Source organism: Protopterus annectens, chromosome 1.part2, assembly GCF_019279795.1.
Source record: "Protopterus annectens isolate FY-2018-M chromosome 1.part2, PAN1.0, whole genome shotgun sequence".
Lineage (NCBI taxonomy): Eukaryota > Metazoa > Chordata > Ceratodontiformes > Protopteridae > Protopterus > Protopterus annectens.
In genome coordinates this window covers 1070729644-1070746837 of record NC_056727.1, presented here as the reverse complement: position 1 = coordinate 1070746837, position 17194 = coordinate 1070729644, and the positions used below count along the sequence as shown (strand labels likewise).

Here is a 17194-nt window from a genome sequence, read left to right as displayed (position 1 = left end):
CTACCAACTCCCAGATACCTGTGTCCACAAGAAAATAGTTGCAAAATATCTGGAAACAAATAGTTGACACAGGTTCGGCTCCAGATTAAAACGTAAAACTTTAATGTATCACAAGCGCTTTTGCAACTGCTTCATCAGGTGTATTCATCAAGGAAGTTACAAACTCCTCCTTAAATACATTACAAACATCACATGATCACAAAAATCACATGATCTACTTACTAAATAACTGTTTATATATATAAATACTTAAAATATTTAAAATAACTTTTAATAAAAACTAATAAACTAGTAATAGCTAATAATTGCTAATAATACAAACTACATCAATCACTGTATTAGTGTCATTTTACATAAAATTCATGATACATTCTTGACAGTAGATGAGATCATGTGATTTTTGTGATCATCTGATGGTTGGAATGTATTTAAGGAGGGGGTTGTAACTTCCTTGATGAATACACCTGATGAAGCAGTTGTGAAAGCACTTGTGATACACTAAAGTTTTACGTTTTAATCTGTAACCGAATCTGTGTCAACTATTTGTTTCCGGAAATGTTGAATCATGTCAAGCAGAAACAGAATACAAGAAATACAACTGTCAGTAAACTCACCAAGTTCTGATCTTTATCATTAACTGCATCTTTGAGTCCCATAGTGTAAGGGGTGGAAAACTCCATTGGTGATAATAGTAAGTATGTGTAAATCTGATGCTCTGCTTGCATATGAACGTTGGCTTGATTTCTGTCAGTAGAAATGAATAGTGCTAAGGAAAGTAAGTGCTTTAATTGAGGGTAGAGTTTCCAGTGTGAGTGCCAGTACTTTTTTGGACATGCCTGACTTGTTTCAATTTGGAGTAGTTATTGAGTAACAGTAGCTAACAGAAGGTTTGAATAGTCCTTGAAGGCACTGAGAAACCTTGGTGGAGTTGGGAGGGGGAGTGTAAAGTTTACTTTTTATTATCTTCTTTACTTTACCTTATATGTTAAGGTGTTATATTTTTGAAAGTATTTAGTTATTAGTGCCCAATGGACTGAGGAATTTTGTATAGCAGTATAGGAGGTATGGGGTGTGTGTGTGTGTGGGGGGGGCTATATACAAGCCAATATCCTACCTTCTAGTTTGGTTGTGAGTGGATAGTGGCTGTATGTAATACTGTCACTGTTGCTTTTCTGAGGGAAGGTTTTATGAGATTCAGAAGTATGTTGTTATTAGCTATATGTATGATCATGACAGGAGTAAATGTTGTCAAAATGTCAAACTATAAACAGTGACATTGGAAATGTTGATGCACAGGGATAAAAGGAAACATTTATGTATGCATTTATTTATTCATTTATTGCATTTGCCAACATGAGCCCATTTTCAGTAGAGGCCCGGGTAGAAAAGCTCCATATAAGTAAATAAAGTTACATTTTTAAAACAAATATAACTGTAGAATTTCTTTGGCAGAAATAGGCTGTAAGATCAACAGAGACCAGGCTGAAGTCCTGAAATTGACTTGAGAAAAAAGCACAGCAGTTCAAGGAATTACTCAAGGCTCTAGTACCTTAAGAAGAAGATGAAATATGTGTAGATGAAGAAGAATGGCAACTTCTCAAAACAGCATGTGCTAGGGCTAAGAACAGACATGCAGCTGAGCCAGGTATAGAAATAGGGTAAATAAGGAAAGCTAGTGGTGGAATGCAGAAGTCCAGGAAGTCATCAAAATTAACAAGGAGTGCAGGAAAAAGTGGGAGAAAGAAAATACAGACCAGACTAGGAAGGAATACAGGTTGGCTAACAAAGAGGCAATGGGAGGACTTGAAATAATGAAATAACAAGGCATCAGTGGCACTCTACCAGCTTCTGGAAAGTGACTCAGTGGATGGCACAAAGAAACCATATCAAGTGGCAAAGCAAAGACAGAAAGATAAAGAAGACAGTCAGGCTCCCTTCATAAGGGATGCCAGCAACAACCTGCTCACCAGTCCACAGGACATCAAAGGCAGATGGAAGGAGTATTTCCAGTAGCTTCTGAATGAAGAAAACCCCACAGAAGCTGTACTGCCCAGACAGAGTCACAGTGAGAGAAGAGGAGGCGATCCCACTATAAGAAGTAAGAACAGCTCTAAGGAAAATGAAGGCAGGGAAAGCTGTAAGCTCAGATGAAGTCACAGCAGATATGATCAAGATGTTGTGTGAGATAGGGGAGAAATGGCTTCTGAATGTAATCATAGAAGTATGGAGAGAAAGATATATTCCAGATGAGTGGAGAATAAACATATTAATACCAGCTTTTAAGAACAAAAGGGACATTTACAACTGTGGGCAGTACAGAGGTATCAAACTCCTATCACAATGCATGAAAGTTCTGGAGAGGGTCACTGATAAAAAAATACACAGAAGAGCAGAAAATATGTTGTGGATTCAAATCAAGATGCAGCACAACTGACCCAATGTTTGCAGTGAGACAGATACTTGACAGGAAGCTAGAAATGAGGAAAGAGTCCAAACAGAAATTCCTAGACTTCACAAAAGCATATGACAAAGTCCCAAGAAAGATGACTTAGGCAGTCCTATGATGGTTCAAAGTCCTAAAAACATATGTATAACTAGTGCAGGCTATGTAGAAGGACCCAATGACACAAGTACAAACAGTGTTCAGACTCACACATGGGGTCCCATTAGGACTGGAGTTTATCAGGATTCAGTTCTAACTCAACTGCTGTTCATACTAGTGATGGACTACATTAGGAAAGATGTTGGAGGTGACAGATCAACAAAGCTGCCATATGCTGATGGTGTGGCATTACAAGCAGACTCTAAACTGGTGGTTCAGCAAATGATAGGTCATGTATGCAAAGTTGAAGTCAAATAGAATGAAACTGGGCAGAGAAAGTTAAGTCCTTAATTTCAGAAACCAGATGTCATATAATGAGTAAGGTATTATTGATCAACACTAGCTGTTGCCATGTCTAAGCTAGCCAGATGTTATTGTGTTGGAGGTCTAGTTAAGGGTTTGGTAGAAATCTTAGAGTGGAGTAATTTTGTGGTACCAAGAAACAGCATTTCTTTCTAGAGATCTTACAAGTTTCTCAACAAATGGTGGACTAGGGCTCCAAATTTTCTTCATTATATTACTGCCTCCATATCTATTGTTAATTTTCATCATCTAGGATTAAAGGATGCAGATGGAGTTGTAACACTGGAGATGATATTGGCTACGGTAGTTCCAATTTTTTGGATAATTTGTGACATCCAGGCCTCTCCTGAGACTGTTGATGTCACTTAAATAGTACAAGGATGTACTATCACAGACATCTGTGACACAGCATTGTAATATTAGACAAAAAGATAACTGATCAGACTCATGACTGGTTACACTGGAGTTTAACACAGCCTAATAAACAAGAACAATCTCAACTCCTCCTAGGGATGGAAGTCTTGAATTGGAGTTGGTGTGTTCTGAGTAAAAATACATTTTGTATAGGGCTTGCTGTCTGCTCCATGGCACATAGGAATGGAGGTCTGACTGTAACTCATAAGACATGTATTTAATAAGTGAGCTCAGGCACTGGATGAACAAGCATGCAATTGAAAATAAGTGGATTAAATGCTGATTCAACTATCCTGGGGGAAGGTGAGTGTCCTACTTAGGAATTATCTTCAATGGATGCTGGGGGGGGGGACTGCTTATGCAAGGAAAAGAGAGAGGGAAGAGGTTGCAGAGGGGTCTATATCATTTTGTTGAAAACACAAACCATTGAATCTCTACTTATCGAACTCAATAAATCAAAAGCTAAATTCAGTGAACAAGTACTTCCAGAAATGTTTTCTCTGGGAAGCTAATCAGTGGACCAACCTAGCGACCGTTACAAGAACCACATCATTTAAACCCCATACCCCCTAACTAAATATACCAGCTCCAAGATCACACTACAATAGGGAAAAGGGCAAACTTCAAATGATAGCCAACCAGTTCGTTTTTAGTTTCCCTGGCAAAAAATTCACAGAAGTGATCATTCTCTGAATTTAGCTTTCAATTTACTGAGTTCAATAAATAGGGATTCAATGGTTTGTGTTTTTGACAAAATAATATAGACCCATTGCAGACTGCCTATATTAGGGAACATGCATGTGCTCACAAGCAGCACTGATGTCACTAAATAATATGTAGGTGGGTGTGGCTAAATGTAGGTCAAAGCACAAAAAGCCTCCTCTTTGGCCAGGATGGTACACTACTGGGATGCCTTTTCATCTCCTTTGCCTTGCTGGGGAGACTGAAGGCAAGCACCAGGATGTGGCCTATGGATGGATGGATGGATGAATGGATGGTAGAAGAGTACCAAAAGCAGAAGAAAAACTTAGTGCAGGACTTTTCTTGTAGCTTCTTATGGGAAAATTCAGTACTCTATCCTGAAATGGACAATTCACATTACCTTCTCAGATGATGTCACACAGATGTTTGGTGGCACCTATAAATGGGATTGTAAGGAACCAAGCCTGTTAATACGCAGGCTTATGGCAAAAGGCTACATCCTGGGAAGATATATCCTAGGCTGTTGAGCTCACAGTTAAATTCCCTGGTGGAGATCTTAGTTTTGAAAGGTTATTTCATATTTTTTATGGACCCCACAAAACTGAGCTAGTTGAGCCAATGCTCACTGGAGTGTTTCAAAGGTGTGGACTATCTACTATGGATTTGCTGAACATTGTGGAAAAATGTCCAGTGATTTATGAGTATTGTAAGATGATTTCTTCTGAAGTGGGTAAGACTTGAGGGGATGTAAAACTTTCTTTTTATTAAGATACTTACAGTTAAATCTGTATTTATAAAGCATCCCTTTCCTTGAAAGTTCTGACCAGACTTTAGAACCACAAAGACAAATATTTAGGTGAATATGGTCAGGAACTCTTACAGATCTGAATAAGGTTCCACTAGATTTTTTGGGAAGGGAACCTTATTCTGTGTTGTTTTGGAGTCAACAGATTCTGTGTATTGTGTAGGCTGATGAATTTGAGGAGAATAATGGAAAGAAATATAAAGTGGCTTGGACTTTCTTTGTTATTAGTTACAATAGGAGAGGCAATAACTGATGCAGACAGCAGTCTATGGTAGTGGGTATGGTTGTCCTCACGTATGGCTCAGGGGTAAGACTAGGCATATAAGTATATATTTTTGTTGTTGTTGTTTATGTACTGATGGTATTGGGGTTAAATATTTTAAACTATTCTGCCTGAATGCTGGCACTCAAAAGCTGAAAATAAAGACAAAACCTATACAAGTGTGAATCTCAAACATTGCTCTTCTCCTTTAAACTTACTTTTTGCAGGAGTCAAGACCCCCCTGCACCCTCAATGTGGGGTCAATCACCCCATACCATCTGAACGTGTATATATATATATATATATATATATATATATATATATATATATAGTAACTCTAAGATCATCATACTTCAGAGAAATGGCAATATTCTGTGAAATGGTAATCTTGGATTTAGTATATATAAGGTGGTTTTGGGGACATTCAGTCTCCATGTTTTGGGACACACTATAGTGGGTCCCAATATTTCAAATAGTTACCCCAGGAGCTTATGTGGAGCACTGGAACGCTTCAGCGCTGACCACTAATGAACCATCAGCATTCATTTCTGAACGATGGCAGTATACTACATCCCAAATGGCCATCTATCATTTGTGCCACCTGACATCTTGTATCCAGTGTGGCTGCCCCCCTTACCCCACCCTAGCTATGCTTCTGAGAAAGGAAGGCACACATTTTGTGGATAAAGCAAAAAAGATTTGTTTCTTCTGATAAAAACATGAAAGCTTAAATTATATAAATTCAAGCACAGCATTTCAAAATCTGAGATTTTCCTGTGAGTTCGCTGACGAAAGAAGAACATGTAAATGCTTTTATATGCGAAAATGAAAACACCAGATATTTGCCTTCTTTCTAAGTAATGGGACCTTTGAGTTGATTGCATTCAACAGTCGGTGGGTTGGGGCAGACCTCCATCAGTTTTGTGCATTCAGGTGGAAGTGAATGACTTTTTTTTTAAAATACAAAGTAGCTACCCTAGAGATTAACTGGGAAAGGAGATACAAGAAAAGTACCTCAACAATAACATTCCCTTAAAATCCACTAAAAGCAGCTCAGCATTGTGTAACTTTTTTGTCACGTAGCATGTATCATGTTATTAAGCAGAAAATGGAAAGACTCCAGCTGAAAGCTCCACCCTTCCAGTCTTGACAGCTAAACAGAAAAACATGAGTCAAAGAACAGCAAGGAACCTAGCATACAATTAGTGCTATATTAGTCTGTGTTTGTGTGGTGTGAGTGTATGTCCACTACGTGTTTGGTATGTGTGTGTGTGTGTGTGTGTGTGTGTGTGTGTGTGTGTGTGTGTGTGTGTGTGTGTGTGTGTGTGTATAGATACACAGATAGATGATAGATTAAACAGACAGATAGATAGAAGATTATGGGTCACACCACTGCTAACTATTTATACTACCTTTGAGACTGTTATATATCGGAGTAGGGGGAATACTCCAAGCACCAACTTTGCTTACAGCATGCATACCTCCACAATTACTGCAATGGTCCCATAATTCCAAGGATCACAATTAAGGTCGTTGGACATAAAGACAGAACTCTCTTTCAATGCCAGTGTAAACTTTAGAGGCAATATCCACACTGCAGGGCTAGGCTATGCATGGGTTATAGTCTCAGTGCAATGGTGTATGCATAGCCGGCCTTATGCTTAGGCCAACTAGGCAGCCGCCTAGGGTGCCACTGTAGCAGGTGAGCTTTTTCAATTTTTATTTGGTGTAGGTAGACTAGGATGGAGGCACCAGTTGGTGCAGGGGGGGGGTGCCGTGGAGACCTTTTGCCTAGGGTACCAGCTGACCTAAGGCCGCTTCTTAGCATATGTGCCAGATACTGTTACTCTGCAGGAACATGCCAGAGGCAGCCATGCATATTTGTGAATGAATTTTAACTAGTACTGAGGTTCCTATCTTACCATACCTAGAGCAAAAAAGATCAAAAGGACCAAGTCCATTAAAAAGTCACAGTCTAGAAACATGGGTTGCATTCACTTTCTGAAAAAGCATATAACTAACCAAACTTTCTAGGTTTCCTGGTGAGAAACGTGTGACACTAGACAATTTCACTCACATGCAGTGTACACAGTACTACTTGATTTAGAATAACATAATGTGACAAAAGCAGAGGATTTATGGATTAATTCAATGACATCTCACAATATCTTAAGGAATTATCAATGACTGTGCAGACAACCTCCCTTTAAAACATTAAATAAGGTTCAGTGTGCCACAATGTGCTTGTTTAGAAACTCCACTCATCTTCTTGTAACTAATTTAAACCAGACTCCAGATAAACTCTGTCACAACAGGAAAATCTAGATGATGATTACAAAAGTAAAATCTAAAAAAAAAAAAACGATAGTCCTGACACACAGGTTCTTCTGTTAAACAAGTGCAAAATACAAAAGATTATATGTAATGAGTACACTTTCTCAAGTAACCTGAAATGGAAAATTAGCTATGCTTATAAAATGGGATTTCTGCATAAGTCAAAAACTTAGAACACTTCTTCAGAAATGTACTTACAGCTCTGGCAGCAAATGTCATAAGGGCTCCAGTGAGAAAGGTGAAGAAGTAACCAGTGTAAACTCCATGCCATGCTGCTGATAGAAGGAATGTAAATAAGGTTGGACAACTGGGACATCGGTCATAGCAGATTCTAGCATGGGGTAGAAAGAAGAAAGGAATCCGTATGTAAGTGAAATTGTCTACTGTAAAGTAACAATTGTATGCCCAACAAATTAGCAATCATGCTGATATTTTAACAATTCTTTTTCTAACTCTGCTCACTTATTTGTCTGAACTGATTGACTACATTTTGTTAAATCTTTGCAATGAAGTACAATTAAGTTTTCTAACTATGAAATGTAGCCAGGTCACTTGCTACAAATCTAACATGTGCCTTGCTATATTTTAAATACCAAATGATCTGTACTATAGTCATGTTGTCTAGAAAACAAATCATTTTGTTACTCGTGGATTTCAGTTCATTTAACTCCAACTAATCAGCACTGGAAATACAATAGTGCTATTCAGGTGCATTATCATATATAATTAGTATAAAAGATAATAAAAGTCTGTACCTTTGTCAGGGAAGAAAACATACACTCATGGATTGTTACTAGGTTAATGACCCGGAGGGCCTTTCTAAACCTAGCCAAGTTTTGTTGAAAGAATAATGATGTCCTTATCCAAACAGGACATTGATGGCCAGGCATTTATTAGCTACCTCTGTCCATAATGGATATGGGTGCCAGGCCCAGTGTAAATTTCCTGTTCCTCATCCTCTGGTCTAGGTTGAACTTAAACTGAGTAATAGACAAACTCAGCTTCACATGGAAGGGAAGTCTATTCCATAGGAGGGGCAATCTCTGGGGCACATATCTGTCTGTACAGCATGTTCTGTTTAAGTCACAGACAAAATTCAGATCCCTAGATCTTCTATTTCTGGCACTGTTTGAATTACGAATATGTAGGAGATTCATAAGTATGGTGTTTGCAGATGCCTTGTAAGCCAGGCATAGATTACCCCTCAACAATTTATAAGAGACTGAGTAGAGGAAAAGGACTTTAAGTCACTCTGAATAAGGCAGGTTTGTTACACCTTGTATTCTTTTTGTAAGGAACCTCTGAGGTCACTTTATTTACTGTATATGCCTGGTCAGGTATACACAAAAGGGCACATTGTAGACTATGATTGGTTTGACAAGGGCAGAGTACAGTGGTATAATGACCTCTTTGGACCTAGATGACATGCCCTTACTTATAAATTGTGCAACATAAAAGGATTTCCTCATCACTGCAGCCAGGTGGAGGTCAAAGGTAAGGTTACTTTTTATGTGAGTACCCAGATCTCTGACCACTGGGTCGACTCTTAGAGGCGTATTATCAACATGGTAATTAGCCTCGATGGTTGAGTTTCCAAAAAGTACACTTATGCATTTCTTAACACTGAGTTTAAGACCATGACTTTGGCACCATTTGTTAGTCATAGATAGATCTTCTTGTAGAATGCTAGTGTCTACAGTGGAGTCAACGATAACCACCAGCTTGCAATCATCTGAAACTTAGTCAGCCAAAAATCTTTAGCATTTGCTTCCATTTCAGTGAAAAAAAATGCCAAAAAGGAGCGAGCCCAGTACAGAGCCCTGAGGGACTCCACTAGTGATTGGTTTCTTGGTGGAGGTGGCTTCACCTCTTTTGAGCTCCTGTGTCCTATCAGTGAGCCAGATGTCTATGCAGCAGATGATAACAGGGTTTATACCTAAATTATTGAGCTTGCCTATAATGCCTGAGTGGGGTATTGTATCTAAAGCCTTGGTCAAGTCGAAGCAAGCTGTGTGCATAGTCTTACCTTCATCCAATGCTTTGTGACCTTTATAAAAAAACTCCACCAGTTTTAATAGCCATGGCCTTCTTTTAAAAAATGAATTGTGATGAGTCCAGTATTTACAGGTTAAATATGCCCTCATTTATAATGTCCATGATTATTCTTTCCATGGCCTTACATATGTGGCCATGAGTGGTTGGACTTCCTTTGTGCAGGGGAATGACTGCAGCCATCTTCCATTCCTTGGCCACAAAACCTGACTGAAGGCTCCAGCTGAAAAGTATAAAGAACATTTAAACAGTGCCACATGACAGAATTTGACCAGCATCTGTTCAAGAGGTTAAAATAAATCTGTTGAGAACTTTCTTTAAATGTTGTTGTAATATCCTGGGTATTAAAATGATTAACCTAGATTGTTCACACGGTTAACAGCAAACATTCCAATATCTAATATGTTTGAGTACTTTCCAGCCCAAGTTACTTCTGAGCCTGACCCTCATATCAGCCAGCTCTGCTACCTCTGTCTGCAAAGTTGGTGTGTGTGTGTGTGTGTGTGTGTGTGTGTGTGTGTGTGTGTATGTGTGTGTGTGTGTGTGTGTGTGTGTGTGTTTGTGTGTGTGGGTGTGGGGAGCTATAGGTACTCTAAAACCATCCATCATATCTGAAAATAGAAGTCCTGGAAAGAATAGTAGAATTTTTATTTTTTATTGCTATGACTACAGAAAACATCCACACATCTGAATTTAGGGAACAGAAATCCACAGTTTAATGAAGACTCTCTCCTCCTGTAGCAATCAGAAGTTAGTTAGAAGTTAGTCATCTTAATGCACTTTTCTTTGTTTTTTTTTTTGCTTTCACTCAAGCTGAGTTTCTGGAGTGTTTCTGCTGGGTTTTATTTGAGAAATTCACAACTACCCAAACAACTATTAAACAATGCAAAAATGCATATATGCATCAGACTTCTATTCTTCTATATTATACTTTTTAGTTTCCTTTCTTGTGCTTTTGCTGGAATTGATTTCCATAGCTTTTGGAGCTTCAGGATGGGTTCAGGCACCTAGGCAGTGAGGCAGTTCCCTGTGGTACATTTGACTGGGGACACATGACTGAAGTGACATTCAGCTGCAGAGAAATATGGCTGTTTGCAAATTCCCTGTGGGCAAAGAGAAGCACACCCTGCCCTGCTCACAGCTTTAATAACCAAATGAATGGTGACAGAAGAAGTAATGAGTGTTGTGCTCAGTGTATAGTACATACGTATGTAACTACAATATGTAAAAGTGTGCTACAGCATGGAGGAAATCCTGCAGGGTACTGTAGTCACATTTATGTTCCAGTATGTGTTTTAGTTAATGTTCTCTAGACACTGTGAAGGGTGCAGTGGTCCACACACTCCAATTATAAAGGCACTGCCCATTGTGCGCTGCATTTTTACTGCCACTGACATGCCCTCTGGCCAGCCTGCTGCTGATGCCTGCCATATTACCCTGCTGTCTCATGTTCCCTTGGGGACCATTGACATTGTTTTCCCCCTGTGCATTTAGCTGCTGAAGTTGTGAGCATGGCAGCGTATGCTTCTCTTTGCCCACAGGGAATTTGCAAACAGCCATATTTCTCTACAGCTGAATGTCACTTCAGCCATGTGTCCCCAGTCAAATGTACCACAGGGAAATGTATCGCTGCCTAGGCGCCTGAACCCCTTCAGGATACTAAAGGCAACTCTTTGAGTAGTCTGGAGTGCAATATTTACCTGCTGCCTTTTCTTAACATAATGATTTATATGTTATTGGCTGCTGATTCATTTTAAGTGGGTGACAGTGTGGTATCTTAGCCAGAAAACTGACCCTATATCTTACTGTATGTCAACACTGTGTTCTTAGATCATTACATCTTTTTTTAACTCACTTTAATCAAGAGTTCTAAAATTTACACTGACGCAGGCGGCATACCAGGTATGTATTAGTAATTACTTTCAAATATTCCAGAGACTTACTATTTAAACTCAGGAAATGTAAATGCTGTTTAAACCAGGAAATTGTATACAATTCTGGAGACTAAGTGCTGATGTTTTTGATTACTTATTTGCAATTTTTTTCAGTGAGGACTCTGTTCTGATTATTGTTATGGCCTAGGTTGACTTTGAATACTTTAAGATAGCAGCTATATAAGTGTGGCTACTTTTCTTCATATAGTAACACTGGTAGTACACATGGTAGTACACAGAAGTCCTAAGGTGTAGGTTAGGTTTTCTCTTCTTGTGATGCTTCAGACATATACTTACCATTTACTAACTTACTTGGATTATACTGTTAACATCTCTGGTTGTGATACAATACTCTGTGGAGTACTGTGGGAATGCATGTTTTCCTACTGATTCTTCACACTTTGAAGTAAGCTTTGGGGCCTGCTATGTTTCTCTATACACTCTCAAAATCCTTTCCACTGCCTCTAACATTACATTTTTTCCCAGCTAAATTACTTTAGTTAACTCATAAAGGTATATTATGTAATACACAATTACCCACTTCTATAAGTATATTGAAATAATTTGTTGTTAAGGGAAAGTGTGCAGTTTTATCTAACTTCTAAACAAGAAGCACATACATTATTTATTTATTTGTTTATTAACATTTATTAATCAGGTTAGCCCAACTGGGTCAGCAAAGTAACCTCTTTTCAGCAAAGGCCAGTGGAGAAAAGCTCCATACATTAATATGAAAACAAAGGACACAAGAGAAAAAAATGTTACATTTTCCTAATAGGATGACATAACAATACAATGTAAGCTTATGAGAAAACAGTAGCAAATGATGCGTTCATCTTACAGATTTACAATAAATTGTCTTGATATTTTGTCACATATACATAGCAGATTCATTGTAAATCAATTTTAAAAATCCGTTGCATTCATTATAAATTTGCATAACAGTAAAAGCATATAATAAGGAGTGTAATCACACTGCAGTCCAGAGCATCAGCAGGGATAGCAGGAGAAAAGTGTGCTGAGGTGATAGAGAGAATGGTTGGTGTTGAGAGTAGATGAGTGAAGAGTCTAGGTCCAGAGGAATTAAAATATGTGGCTTTGGAAAGAGAAAGGAGGGAAAGTAGAGTGTAAAAATACGAGAAAGAACAGACAGAAAGATATAGGTGGAAAGGAGGGGAAAAGAGGAGCAGAATAAAGTAAACATCAGAAGACATGAAACATAGGGACATGAGAAATGGACTGGGAGAGCCTTCTGTATGGCAGACATAATATTTTTATCAGTCATGTGACTGAGGAGAGAAGAGGGAGGAAAAGCTGTCTAGAAAGGCATTGGCAGTGTAGGGTAAGCCTGATGGGGAACAAGATCAGAGACATGTATCCAGTTAGTGTTGTTTAAGTCTTATGTATGAAAAGTTTGTTACTGACATTTTGTTAAGTAGTAGGGGAAAACAGTGTCATAATACAGATGCACAGGAGAAGTATATAGTATCACCAGCTATTATTACAAGTTTTATGGAAAAATAGTTTGTTAGCTGAGCAGAGTTGTCTGTTTGGGGAATAATGTTGAATGTTGGTTAGAACTGAGCGTTGGTCAGGTTTTTAGATGAGTTTATGTGTGGTCATTTGCTGACAGAAGGATAACTGGTGAGATAGTTTTAGCTGTGAAAGTGGGGTAGTTCTAACCATGAAAGTTTTTTCCAAGAATAAGGAAGTAGCATGCTTTATGCTGATGGGAGATTTTGTAACTTTATTATAACATTGCTCAAGGAGGCTGGATTGTGGGGCTTGTATATAAATCAGGACAGAAGTTATGTAAAGGAGTGTGGAAAACAGGAAAGTGAAGCACTATGACTTTCTGCAGAGTTTGTTAAATAAGAAGATATCCTGTGTAGCAAGCCTAGTTTCCGGTGGGTTTGCTGCCCTGACTCTTTTGCATGGCATTTTTTTTTTCTCATCAGCAGTGAGTCCCGGCAGCTTGGCACTGGATACCACTTTAATTTTTATGCTGTTTGAGGAGATTATGGAGAAGACTGTTTCTGGGTTAGAGAGGGATGCTTGGGGGTAAATGCGACAGCTTTAAATTTTGGGGGATTCAAGAATATTTGGGAGATGGACAGCCAGGCTTCAGTGGAGATGATATATTCCTGGATTAAACATTTAGTCTTGTAGATGAGTGTCAAGTCAGCTGCACACTGCACAATGGTAGCCTGTTTACTGGCTAAGCATAGCTCATTAATGAATAGACATAAGAGTAGGGGTCTGAGAATGGATCTCTGGGTACTCCACTGACACAGGAAGAAATGGACCACCTATACTGAGCCAAAAGATATAGCAAACTTCATGGTTGATAAATTCAGCTCCAGCTTTACTCCTCTCTCCCTCTCAACCTTCCCTTAGGAAATATCATCAAATATAACTCCCTCTACTATCACTAGGGAACAAGTCCTTAATGCTCTCTCTAAAACCAAGAACACTGCATCAATGGGCCCAGACAATATCCCAGGATGCCTTTCAAATAGCATGAAACATGACCTATCAGGGCCTCTGGAATTACTATTTAACTTTAGCCTCCAAACAGGCTTCATGCCTCATGAATGTTAGAATGCAACAGTCATCCCTCTGCACAAAGGTGGGCCATCTACAGAGCCTGAAACTACAGACTCATAAGTCTCACTAGCCTTATATGTAAAGCCATGGAAAGAATTATCATGGAGATGATCAACAGAGATATAGTAAACCTCCAGATGCTTGACCCAACCCAGTTTGGTTTTGTAAAGGGCAGGTCTTGCCTACTCCACCTGGTGGACCTCTTTGAGAAGGTCACCAAAGCAATGGATGAGAGCAAAATCATTCACACTGCCTACCTTGACCTGGCCAAGGCATTTGACACAATACCACACTCAGGCATTGTTGACAAACTCAGGAGGTTAGGTACAGACCAGTATGTCACCCGGTGGATAGCCAACTGGCTCAAAGGCAGGACCCAGGAAGTTAGAATTGGGGAGTCCACCTCTACAAAGAGGCCAGTCACAAGTGGAGTCCTTCAGGGATCAGTTCTTGGACCACTCTTTTTTGGCATTTACTTCTCAGAAGACAAGTCCAATGTCAGTGGTCTCTGACTGAATACATTTGCAGATGATTGCAAATTAGGAGCTGTTATTGAAACTCATACTGACACAAATGTTCTCCAGGAGGGGCTGACAAAGACAAACAACTGGTGTCAGAGCCATGGACTAAAACTAAATGCCAAGAAATGCATAATAGCATCCTTTAGGAAGTCACCATCCCTGGTAACTATCATATTGACAACACACCCCTTAGAGATGACCCAGCAGTCAGGGACTTAGAGACACACATAGATAGTAATCTAGCCTTTGATCATCACGTGTCTACAGTGATGAGGAAATCATTCTATGTTGCACAACTTATAAACAAAGGTATAACATCTAAGTCTAAGGAAGTCATTGTTCCACTGTATTCGGCATTCATCAGACCTATCATTGAGTACAATGCCCCCTTTGGTATGTACCTAACCAGGCATATCCAACAAATGGAATGTCCACAGAGGTTTCTCACTAAAAGAATACAGGGTGTAAGTAATATGTCCTATGCTGACCACCTCAAGGCTCTATCACTGTATTCTGTCTCCTACAGACTTTTGAGGGGAAATCTATGCCTGGCATTCAGGGCATTGTCAGACCCCACTCTGATGGACATCCTGCATATCCACAACCTACATTTGATGGCGACAGATAATTTCTGCTTGCTGGGGGTAGTATACATTGTTGTCTGGGATACTTGTGGAGCCTTTTATATATGGAAGATTAAAAGGCCTTTCTGCAAGAAGATTTACAAACACTGCTTTAATGTGACAAAAAAATAAATAACAGTAGTGCTTTATGCAGGCATATGGTTGAATGTAGCAATAAGTGTGTGTTCAAATTTGACATCTTAGAGAAGATTCCTAAACATCCCAGGGGGGTTAATGAAGAACATGGACTGAAGATTGGGAGTTAATATGGTAGCTCAGGTTAGGGGCTATGTTCCCCAGGTCTTAAAGTCACAGTTTCAATCCAAAGTGTTTTGAAGTTATGGACAGCTAAGTTATGTGGAGTAGCTTTTTTTGTAATCAGTGCACCCCATGGCATATGACAGTTACAAAGGTTAAGAAGTTTGAGCTTATGAAGTCTATAATATAAATGCTTCTTAGTTAGAATTTATAGTATTAATTTTTAGTAACTACAATAGTTACTCTGGTGAAAATGTTGGATTAAACAATGTACATCAATTACATCATAATTCATAGAATGTCATTTTAATGGTGTCAGTTTTTGTTTTAAATTAATGTTATTAATTTACATTTATTCATATATTCATTTTCAGATGTTGTAGTTGATTATTCAACATGCCCACCAGGTTGTACCTGTATAGTTTCTCTAAATGTTGTTTCTTAGTAATTTTAAATCAAGAGTTTCTTTTTATTCAGTTAATATTTTTTCAGGTCTTCAATATGGGAGAAGGTACTGGGTTTGACGTTTTTTATAATGGTTTTTGCAATGTTATTTTTTAAGGAAATTACTTTTTTACTTACCTTGTTTGCACACCTGGTATTTTGGTACTTAAACAAAGATTTCCAGGAGGGAGTCTTTAGTTATGATGAAGTCCATGGGGTTGAATAAATAAGGAGAAAAGCACTAAACTACAAAACAAATGTGTGATTTATTTACTATATTTTGTGGCATAGTAAGGTCCACTTGGTGTACATGTGTCAACGTTCCATTTTTTAACACTTGTACAACAATATTCTGAATGCTGACATTGTGCCCGTTTGATCAGTAGTAATATATATATATATATATATATATATATATATATATATATTGTGTCTTTTGGCTTTTCCCGGTTAGGGGTCGCCACAGCGGAAGTCCGGTCCGCTAATAATTGGCAGTTGATTTTTACGCACCGGCTTGCCAGGCCTGACGCACAACCTTCAACGAAGGTACGCCCATTCACGGATGTCTCCATGCAGAAGACGCTCTAGCTGAGAATCGAACCGGACAGCATCTTACTGTGAGGCGACAATGCTACCGCAGCACCACCACCACAGGTCTAAGTAATTAATATATATATATATATATATACATATATATATATATATATACATATATAGATATATATATATATATATATATATATATATATATATATAGAGAGAGAGAGAGAGAGATACATCTATCTATATCTATATATATAACTATATACATATATATATATATAGTTTTATATATTTATATATATATAGTTTTATATATATATATATATATATATAGTTTTATATATATATATATATATATATATATATAGTTATATATATATATTTATATATATATATATGTATATATATATATATATATATATAGGTCTACTTGAAAACACAGACATGCCAAAACACCGATGACAAGAACACCGAGACCGGAAGATCGACAACTGAGATGATTGACAGTTTAAAAGCCCGATGCTGAGAACACCAACATGTTAAGGTAAGTGTGCGATAGTGACAGATTATGGAGTTAGGGACGGGTTAAGTGAGTTAGGATTAGGGTGCAGGTAAGGTAAGTGTGCAATAGTGACAGACTTTAGGGTTAGGGGCGGGTTAAGTGAGTTAGGGTTAGGGCGCGGGTTAGGTGAGTGTGCGATAGTGACGGACCTTTGGGTTAGGGTTTGGGTTAAGGTTAGTGCATAGATAGTTGTGTATGTAAGGTTTAGTGTAGGTTTGTAAGGTTTTT

The 17194-nt window shown here is 38.4% G+C and overlaps 1 protein-coding gene across 1 annotated transcript in view; it reads right to left on the bottom strand.

The window, feature by feature from the left end:
- Nucleotides 1–17194, bottom strand: part of LOC122792232 (lysophospholipid acyltransferase 2-like) — a 751818-nt gene that overhangs the window by 146076 nt on the left and 588548 nt on the right. Inside the window, exon 11 of the mRNA XM_044059980.1 lies at nt 7621–7753. Coding sequence (XP_043915915.1) covers nt 7621–7753 — 133 coding nt within the window. The remainder of the gene's footprint in view (nt 1–7620; nt 7754–17194) is intronic.